This window comes from Amphiura filiformis, chromosome 12 (genome assembly GCF_039555335.1).
Source record: "Amphiura filiformis chromosome 12, Afil_fr2py, whole genome shotgun sequence".
In the NCBI taxonomy this organism is placed as follows: Eukaryota; Metazoa; Echinodermata; class Ophiuroidea; order Amphilepidida; family Amphiuridae; genus Amphiura; species Amphiura filiformis.
Window position 1 is genome coordinate 18,648,229 of NC_092639.1, and position 10,968 is coordinate 18,659,196.

Consider the following 10,968-nt stretch of genomic DNA (forward strand, 5'->3'; position numbering starts at 1 on the left):
ATTTTCCTATTATATTATTTATTTATATTTATTTATCATTTATTTGCCATCATTCCACAAAATAAGCTCACCAAGATTAGAGTGAAATAAGTTTAGCGATCTGAATAAAAATAAGGGACAAATATACTGATTTTCACTAGATACAACATAATAATTTAAGGAAAAGTTTATGTACTATGAAAACACCTCCAAACGGGGTGTAATCTGGGATTTGACACAAAAAAGACGAGAAGCCGGACAAGAATATTGCTCTTCGTCGTTGTCCGCCTCAATTTAGCTGTTTTCATCGGGGTTTTCACATCGATAAGTATTAGAAATATATTCCGTAAGTATTCAAGACCAACAATGTCGGAAATAATTTCATGGGTCTGGTTCAGGTTGCTTGTTTCTACAGTACTAGTTTGACCCTGTGACTGGTTGCCGAATTCGGAACCACTTCACAACTAAATAAATATTGAATAAGTAAAAATGGTAAGAATATTTTCATGAGGTGAAATATGGACTTTTCCATTCAACGAGACTTTGCCGAGTTGAATGGTACAGTACATAGTTCACCTCATGAAAATATTCTTTCCATGGCATTGAACGAATGCAGTTAAAACTAGTACAAGGAACTTATTCTGTCGGTCGGACATCCGGGCTATCTCTAGTCTCGGGCCCAAACTGCATGTGGCTCACGGTTTGTTGTGAACAACAGAAACCGGCTGTGAAGGAGGCTACATAGCGATGTTGCTGGAGTGGCATTCAATTTCGGCAAACGACACGCGACCATGGAATTTAATTTTAAGTTTGTCAGTATATAAACGGTAAATCAATTAAGTTTCTTTCATTCTGAAGACTTAGAAACGGTTGTTTGATTCCACTGACTATTTGCGATCGAAATTTACATAACACCAATGACATAAATCATCAACAAAAATCGAATTAGGGACTTGTTTTCACTCGAACATCATCAACCGGAAGTGATGTGACACGGACCGACAGAATACGATGTCCTCATTCACAAACTGATACTATCTGTCCATCGTATAAGACTGTTACCGTACGGCAATGTCATGAATGTGGTGAAGGAATATTACACAGTCAAGAATAGGCTCCATCATTTTTTTATTATGATCACTCCCAGTCTCCCGAAACATCAAAACATCAAAAGCGTTGCACTTAAATACTTACTTAAGACTGTCCTTTTTCACATAACGCAGACAAAGTACATTGTAGGGCCAACTTGCCTAGAAATGGTCCAATTTTGGCAAGAAATATCTCTGTGTAATCCTTTGCAAGTCCCATATCACATCGTTATATTGGCGATCGAGGTTTTTTTTCTTCTGAAGTTTGGTTGGTACTAGTCCTGCCAGCAAGACTTCAGTCTTTATCATAAACATAATGACATATACGGACCTGACGAGTTACAGTTACTGGAACTAGGTTGGTACCCACCAGCGTCATGCATGTGACGTGACACAGCTAAAATAATCGACCGGGAATCGGGGATCGTTAAAACGTCAACAAATTTCAAAACACAGAAAGCAGTAAACTTAATGGCGAGCGGTCCGAATTTTGAGCCATACAAGTTTACGTGGTGAACTAGTTAAAACTCTCTTCTGAGTATTTTATTTTGGAGGAACACCAACCAACCAAGACAGTACCAAGCAGTGTTCGATTTTTATCTATTTTTTTGTGTATAGCAAAATTGCTACTCACTTTCAGATTTGAGTAGCAATTCCAAAGTTTTGAGTAGCAGTTTGTTTTCACCATATTTTATTGATTTTTTTTGTATATACTTGTCTTCTCACATCCCGGTACTATGCTTTAAAAATCGACAAAAATCAAACACTGCATGGGTACCATCTTTAGACCCCTATTGGAAAAGAGAAAGGCCTCGCCTTCTGGGAAAATCCACCTTATTCTACATTGCCCTTCCCATCCATGCATCTGATAGATGATCATGTTTTGAAATTGCAACAATAATTACCACATACCCCACCCATGCATGGGAAACTGTAACATGTGTTAAGCTTAATATTATATTACTGGGTAATTTTGTCATTTGGAAGGAAATTTACTACATGTAGATGATGTGAAACTTGTCCTCAGAGGGTCTTAGGCTACATGCACAGCAGAGAAAAATAACTCATCACACAGCCAATTTATGATACCACCCAATTAACATTTATTTTTTGCGGAATTAGCCTTGAAACGGTCAGAGCACCACACTGATGCACGAACAAGTAGGACTATCTACAGAGATTACCCATTGATAGGGAACAAAATGGCGGGAACGGATTCTGGACATATTATTTGATGATTTGATTGGTGGATCCCACTTGGGGCAACACACCTCCAAATATTTTCCGGACACGACCATTGAAACTACCAAAAAAGACACGGTCCAGACCCTGATCCCCCTGAAAAACATGCCATACCTGGCTGAGCACACGGCTGCAAGATATCTTGCCAGCCCACCCCACATCCAGAACGGGGACTGCGCACAGACCTGGCCAGCTACCCCCAAACACCACAGGTCTGGGACACGACCCACCAAACCCTCTACCAGCTACAAAACTGGGTGGGTTGGGCGGGATTTTCAAACGAACCTGACCGCTCCAGCCGAAAAAGTGAATGAGGAGGAAAGGGAAAAACCGTGAAGTACCAGACGCTCACTAACAAGAGATCTGATTGGTCCGAGCCTGGCAAGGTCGTAAGGCAGCCAATCAAGAAGGGGAATAGCCCCGCCGCAGTTACTACCTCACAAGGGTGACATTACTGATATGGCTTGAGCTGGGGCAATTTTAAATACAACCTGCCTTACTCCCCCCGAACATCAAGAAAAAACCCAGCCAAAATAAAACCAACAGGGAGACCCCATGGTGACAAAAACGCTTTTGAATAGACAAGCTATTAAAAACCGCACTTATGCACGGGTTAACATAGTAAAGAAGCAACGTCCCGGGGCAACGTTATGCAATTGCAGTGTTGCAGAACGTATGTGGTTCAAAATTCGGCACCTAAACTTCCTAAGCTGATTATCATGTGCCCTTTCTAAACGCAAATTTTCCTTCAGTAATCAAGAGAAATCCTACATTTTTAATGAAATCCTAAAAATCTTGTGTAATTTTGGAAGATTGTCACCAAGGACACACGATATTTCCGTCTCACCACTGAACTATACACTCATATAAACATTGCTGCTTCTATGACGTCATAAATGAATATGCATGTTTTTTGTTATCTGGTAATACATGGAAGTGTGTAACACATCACGTCATGAAAATAAATATTTAGTTTAATGGCGTAAACAGCACGATTCGGGGGCTTTTGGGTCATATTTTTGTGGATGATTTTCTTGGAAATGGAATTTATGGAAACATTTTGACTTCGACAAATGTTAACTTGCAAATGATGGTACATGTATATCAGCGTGGTTCACGGTCGCAATTAGGCATTTTTCCCCGATTTTTTTGGATCGCATTTTTTTGCTACTGGTCTGTGCAGTTGAGTAGCAGTTTGTAAAAAATGACTCGCATTTTGCGATGCGAATCCAGGTAAATCGAACACTGGTACCAAGAATAAAAGCATTCATGATGATGTGACCCGTTCCGACCTGTGCATGTAAAATTTTGTGAAAATTAGCCAATTTTAGGAAAAAATCAGAGTTGTGCATGTAAGTTTTATTTTGTATTTCAACCCTGAAACCAGGAAAAAGTCATTTTGACATTTCATGATTTGAATACAAATGTAAGCACGGGACAATAAGCTTCAAAATGATACCAAAATTATATACATACCAGAACATTTTGTGATTCTTATTTCATCAAAATAATAACAAAAAATTTCAAGTAACATTATTAAAAAACATAATTTTCCTTCGTTTTCCCTACCTGGCGATCACACATCCGGGACACCGGGCATAAACGCTGTTTAGGCCTATGTAATGAAATTATTAGTTTCCCATCACCCGCCCGCATCACCTTCTCAATTTGACCAAAACTTTCATTATTTTCATAAAAAAGGCAATTATCTGAAAATTGAGATGGAAATATTCAAAATTGAAACACTCAAAATGTCTGACATCCCCTGCTGATCATTGTAGGGGTAGAGGATATGGTAAATAATGGAAATTTAAGGATTACCTCATTATGTTTCTATTGATTACAAAAATTGCAAATTTCTTTTCATTTTAATAAAAACAAATTCAAATCTTTTCTCAATCTGTTGCAAAATGTCTGTAATGATGATGGTCTTTCATCAACAATATAGGTTCTCGGGTTGGGTGGTTCTCGTGAGTCGTGATAGGACTATCTCTAATTAGTAATTACCCAACACCCGTTACCCATATGGGCCTACCTGCCCTGACCTTTTAAACTACTATGATATACGTCTCTCAATGATCAAGACCCAATTTGACACAATACCGTAATCAACTTAGTAGTTTCAGTGTAGCTGTTACGCTTACTGGGCCGTAATCTGGAAACCCATCGTTCGCCTCTTCGTAGCCCTGTCCTGCTACCACATAATTATGAGGTCCCCCAAATACCCCGAAATGTGTGTTGAAAATAGGCCTATTGATCCCATGAGAGCCACACTGTAATGTTTTCCGATGCTCGACTTCGCTCGACGGTACTCCAAGACTAAGCGATAGCGCACTGCGCACAAGACGTGATTCGCAGACCATGAGCACGCTGCGTTAGCGAAAGCCGCACACACGCCGAGTAGTGCGCGGACAGAGAGACGGACACGCCATGATTAGTATTATGATAGCCATGAAAATGAAAGTTTTGACAATAATGAAATTTTTCAAAATAATGAATACCGTAATGAAATCATGACCTCTTATTTCACTGAAAAAAATGTGACGGGAAACTAATCATTTCATTTCATTAGCCTTATGCCCGGCTCTCGACCAATCACGCGTGCTGTTACATAGCGTGTAATGTATGACAATGCACATTATTTTACACATTATCAGCGATACTGATTCTCATTCGGTCGGTCAGCATGATGTCCCTCGCGATAGATCGCTTTATCACATTGGTTGTTTGCTTTCTATTTGTTTTATTCAGGTTTGCTGGGTGTACAAGTTTGTCATCATGACATCAACTGAAAACTCCACACTGGCAGCTGCCCACCGCAAAGCATTGGTAGTCTCCATCGGAGCTCTGTGTAGTGAGTTAGGATTTGGTTCAGCTACTGAATCCTGTGTAGAAACCTTAACAGAAATTTTACAAAGCTGTGAGTAAGACTAGGAAGTGCTTGTGTGTACTACTTGTTATGTGATCTGATCCAATTGCACCAAAAGCTGCAATTATGAGATTTGGCACAGATTGCATCCAAGTATTCTACAGATGTAAGAATGACAGTAATAGTTTGCTTGGTGGCAAGTTGATTATGATAATAATTTTGAATAATAAACACTGTTTTGTCAGGGGGTCAAGTTGAAACCCCCACCCTTTTTACTTTTCCCTCATGCTTTTTAGCCAGACACCCTTTTTATCTAGAATTGAACCCCACCCTTTAGAATTAGAAACCCACCCTTTATACAGCAAAATTTTAACACCGCCCTTTTTACAGATTATCGAATTTCAAACCCCATGCTGTAGAAAGCGTGCTGGACAAACAGTGACAAATTAGTATTAAAAATTGCCTCTTTGGTCTGGGTGGATCAGATTGTATCACATAATTTCTTTTTGGCAAAAATAATCTCCTCCATGATTTATTATTAGTTACGTAAGGTAAACTGTGAGCCGCACCGTCTGAGATAGAACCTGTATTAAACAATGAATTCTACACCACTGGTTGCACTAGCGATACCATTTTTCACCTTGATGCGGCAGTGATGTCGGTGCGCATATCATTGGGGCAGCTTCAAATTGCTAGCATTAACTCGGAGCGCTGGCAGGCAACATAGCTACATATGGACCTCATGAACATGGTATAGAGCTCTTTTGGATCTGTTTTGAGATGGGGCATCAACATTTTAAGCAACACAGTGACACTCTATGGCAGGGCTCAAATTTCAGGGAGGCCACGAAGGCCATTGCCTGCCCTTTTTCAGTTTTGGCCTTGGTGCCCCAGATCTTTTGTCAACTTCATTATTTATCATTTGTTGGCCTTGGTGCCCATCTTTGTCTTTGCCCAGTGGCCTTGAAAATGAGTGCCCCCAAAATTAAAATTGAGGCCTGCTCTATGGCATAATTTCCTTTGTACAGTATGGATTGTGGTATTCTCACCACACTTTGGGAACAGAAAGCTGCACTTAGGTGTGACATCAGTAACGTGATAATTGATATAAGCTGGGTCTATTATGGCAGGATACATCAACATTTAAGACGATGTCTTAGGCCACAATATGTGCACTTTACGGTTAGGTACAAAGTACTCACTCAAACCTGGGCAAATGGGACTATATGTACAGTTAAATGTGATGAAAGATGGGCAGCAGTTTATCCCACCAAACCGAAAGTTATACTGCTGATGCGCATAGAAAATTATGGCGGAGCTCCTTTTAATTTCGTGGTGAGAATATTGATCTGCAATCCGTACAAAAATGTTGGCGGCCGATGTACTTTCCTTTCAATTGTAAACGAGTTGTTGATAAATGATAATACTAAATTAAATCTTTTGTTGAACTTTTGCCACAGATATCACAGAACTAGGACGTAGCGCCAGGACCTACTGTGAGCTATCAGGTCGTACTGTCCCCATGGTAACGGATGTATCTATGGCAGTTGTTGAGATGGGTGTGGATGTCTCGGCACTGAAAACCTACGCTAAACGCTTATCAAGATCGCGTATTCCTCACCGTAAGTTATGGACAGGGTGGCTTGAGTTGTAAGGGGGAAGATTAATGATGTCATATCCACCACCTTGTTAAGTAATTGATGAGTTATCGTTTCATGATTCCAAGGTATACTCATAGCTGGCAATATACCACAAGGCATTGTCAGTCCGCTGTATGTTGTTTCAATGGGGAACTGACCCTTCCCCAATTTTGGCTTAGCAGAATTGTACATTCAGCAGAATCAGTGGATGAGTTACAGCAAAATTAAAGCCTAGGTGACCCCTCTCGCCCTAAACAATGGATTATGAAGTCAAGTCGCGTCAGTCTGTCTTTTTTTTGGGGGGGAAGGGTAAGTTCAGGTAACCCACTTCCAAGCAGTGTATTTACTCCTGTATTTGTGACCATATATAATATTAGTGACCATAATTATAGTGTTATGTTACTTGATATATAAAGAATGGCTCAGCTTTTTCAATAAATAAAGCTTTTTCCTTAAATCAAAGCAAACTTATCATAAGATATCAAAAAATTCTGAAATTTGAGTCGGTACTAATTTGTACAGAATGTTTTTTGTCGCTTTCTGAAATTCAGACTGATCCCATCGAACAAGGTTCTGTTTTTGTCATCTAATCCATTTCCTTGTTTTGTATTTGTAGAAGACAGAGCCAGACAACCTATGAATAATAACACACTACAAGTAGGGGAGAAGAACAAGCACCCAACACATATACCAGAACATCTACCACCGTTTCCAGATCCACACACCTACATCAAAACAGCTGTAAGTAGTAATATTAGGCTAGGTTTACAATAAGGTATGCCACGCAAGAGCTGCACTTTATTCTGTTAGTAAGCACTGGCCTCAAAATCAGAGGCTGTATTAAAAAAAAAAGATTTATAGTGCACTACGGACAGGCACAATGACTTGCCGTTGAAACACAAGCCTCAGAAAACATTACAGGTTGTAGCTGACCACTATGGCCTACATCATTCCATAAACCATTAAACAACAACTCAGGGACTTTACTGCTTAGAAGCGCACACCCTAGAAATACCACAATTGCCTGTCGCAGCCAGAATCAACTCCTGGAGTATTGTATGGGTTATAATGAGACAATAAGTAGAAAGTTCCTTGTCCAGGGGAATTTCCAGCTGACTGAATTTTTCCATGAGAGCATACTAAACCACCGCCAGGGTTTGAACCAACGGCTCGCCAAAAATTGCTTCCACCTCCTCTTGACCCGCCAATAATCGCTTCCCCCCCCTCTCGGCCTGTCAAAAATACTTTGCCCCCCCCCCCTGCACATGCTTAATTTTTGGGATCCCAAGTTACAAACCTTAAATGGTCTAAATACATGTTGTGAGCGCATAGAGCAGGAAAATTTGCATATTTAAGCATTTCCGTATTGTTTTCCTAAGCCTTTTTGGAGCGTTTTATTTAAAAGGCACCCTATGAATGTGTGCCAAAAATTGCTTGCCCCCCCTTTCAACTTGCCAACAATTTCTTGCACCCCAATTTTACTCCCCCCGGCTCATAATTATTGTACAGCCCCTTATCGATTGAGCTAACTTGACTTGGTTGCGTGGAGCTTTAAGGCAGGTCAGATGGCAGGAGCATTTAACTAATTAAATCTGTGGTGTACCGTATGTGGAAGATTAAGGCCATGTCTTCCATAGGGGGTGTATGGATTTCAGCTGGAATAGCCCACTTGTTGTTTATTTTTTACGCACAAGACATTACATCATTACATTCCCCTCCATGAGCAACAACACGCAAACATGCTGGAGGCTGAATTCTGTGGTCTAATTAAAGGCCCATTCAGTGATTTGCTGATCGGACGATCGTAAATATCATCAAAATTCAGATTTTGGTACCTTTGTCATTGTCATAAATATGTAAACATAGCCTGCTAGTGGTTCAGCTGAAAGCTGTATATTTAAGACAAAAATAAGGAATTTACATGAATCTGTAATTTAGATACTGACAGTATCTAAATTAGCTACATGTATTTGAATGAGGCTTCAACTTTGTTAATACTGCTGTTGTCTTTTGTGTTTTACCAAATTTTTCATTTCAAAAATACCAAGTGACAATTTGAATGGCTTATCCTTCACTTTTTAGCAATTTATGAAATTTTTATATTTTTTTACACTTTCGCTGGGATCACTGAATGGGTCTTTAAGTGCCACAATGTGGTTCATATTGATAATCATGTGCTTAATTTTCTTTCCTTGTTAGACATTCAAAGAACAAGAGACGGATTACCGTGTAATCAGAGAAAAAGCGTCATCACAGAAGAGAGATGTGGAGAGGGCGCTCACAAGATTCATTGCAAAGACTGGCGACACACAGACTCTGTTTCCAGGAGATAGTAACCTCTTCCCATGTGAGTAGATTCAAACTTGCTTTCTATCTAAACTAGGGGTGTGATTTTCGGGTAATTTTGTGCCTGGGTTTTTTTTGTAAATTTCGGGTACCCGGGCCGGGAATTTCCTGCCCGGGTAATAGGATTCTCGGGCGGGACTCAAATTCCCGGGACTTACTCACACCCTTAATCTAAACTACTTTTTAGGTCATCCGAAAGTGAGGCCTTATGGCAGCATGAGACGTGTGTCAGTGGGTGGTTGGGGTCTGTGTGTGTCAACAGTATTGAAGACTTCTAGTTAAAAGTTGGTCTCATATGAACAACTGAAATCTTATTGCAACCAAACATGGGTCACTGCACAATGTGAATTTCCATATGTAGGCAGTGTCACAGACTACAGGAAAAGCATGTATCTTTAACCTCCATTATAACTCAAGTCAGTAAGTCCACCAAATGATTTATGAAGGTCACTACCATACCTGATGTGACACAAGGTAAAGCTTGGCAAGAAATGTGGGTGCAACTGCATGTTTTAATGTGATTGTACCACAGAATTAAAACTAGAGAACCAGGACTCGATTGTCATCTTGAATTGATACACATGGAGCAAAAATTGAGGGTGTTTTGCTTGAAATGCACCTGAAACTTATTGGTGCTTGTGCACTGTACTAGACATAGAGGTGTTATCGACACATGATTTCTAATTCAACACTTTGTTGGGGGAAATATACGACAATTGATACATGTCAACACTTGTAATGAGATCTAAAAAAAATTGAAAAGGTTGATAGATAAGCTTAAAATCATGGCGATATGAGTTACTATCGCCGACTTCCGGTGTAAACATACTTCCTGGTTCGTTCTACTTCCGGGTTCGGGTCAACTTCGGGAGGTAATTTTCCAATGAAAACATGATTGTACGTTTAGCTTATTCGGACAAAATAGCATGGAAATTTCTTTTTTTTCTTCTTGTTGATATGTGTTGAAAAGGAACAGTTTATTTTGACATGTCGGATTTAGGGTCATGTCAACAATAACAATAATATGACACATACGATAATCGATAACACCTTTAACTAGACACGCTTCATGGCAAGATGCACCGTCTGCGTCTAAGGACTTTCATTTCCACTTACCGTTGGAAAGGACCTGGATACCCCTAATTTTCCCCCATAACTGACCATGCTATTGCAAGCAATGGTATAGGGAGTCCTGGTTCTCTGGTTTTAATTCTGTGAATTGTACACAATTAAAGTGAACTTTTTCAATAATATTTCATAAAACACGCCTAACCTTATATTATTCTCCTTTTTGTCATTCAGTGATAGCATGCACACCGTCCCCACTTCCTTACCTCGATGCTCTCATGCCACCAGAGCATGAAATGGCAGAGCGAAGACAGCGACGAAGTCACCAGCTAAGACTGGAACAGAAGCAATCAAGCGAAGAAACACCGGAAAAGAACACTGTAGAAGAGAGTCCATCGTTACCAAAGCCACCTGGCTCACCTGGTGCTAGTAGATCTAAATCTGAACTCAAAGAACTGAAATCTAGCAATCCATACTTGAGGAAAGTGAAGAAGCCAAAGGGTAAACGAAAAAAGTCGTTTAACTACTAAAGATTTATTTTGACAAAACCAGTACCCGATATGTGGTGAAAGGATGGTAAAACTCACTCCGCCAAAACGTGTCAGATTTCTTCAAAGATGTAAAGCTCTGGTGTGATGGGGGAACTAGTATTGCAAGTCATTTCGTCATTAGTTCCCTGTCATATAAGATAGATGAAACGTCACCTGGTGAACAGTGGAGGCACCTGGAATTTTTT

The 10,968-nt window shown here is 39.9% G+C and overlaps 1 protein-coding gene across 1 annotated transcript; it reads left to right on the forward strand.

The window, feature by feature from the left end:
• The first annotated feature begins 203 nt into the window (after positions 1 to 203).
• LOC140165329 (transcription initiation factor TFIID subunit 8-like) lies at positions 204 to 10,968 on the forward strand. Its single transcript, XM_072188662.1, has 6 exons — positions 204 to 325; positions 5,061 to 5,229; positions 6,639 to 6,800; positions 7,435 to 7,559; positions 9,018 to 9,165; positions 10,467 to 10,968. Exons 2-6 carry the CDS (start codon positions 5,088 to 5,090, stop codon positions 10,760 to 10,762), a joined length of 873 nt encoding a protein of 290 aa, XP_072044763.1. The 5' UTR covers positions 204 to 325; positions 5,061 to 5,087; the 3' UTR covers positions 10,763 to 10,968.

What these genes read in the sequence shown, in the direction of transcription:
- LOC140165329 (XM_072188662.1), top strand. Translation starts at nt 5,088, where the DNA reads ATGACATCAACTGAAAACTCCACACTGGCAGCTGCCCACCGCAAAGCA. An exon ending in AAGATCGCGTATTCCTCACC is followed by an intron (nt 6,801 to 7,434) that starts GTAAGTTATGGA and finishes TTGTATTTGTAG; the next exon opens with AAGACAGAGCCAGACAACCT. An exon ending in AGATAGTAACCTCTTCCCAT is followed by an intron (nt 9,166 to 10,466) that starts GTGAGTAGATTC and finishes TTTGTCATTCAG; the next exon opens with TGATAGCATGCACACCGTCC.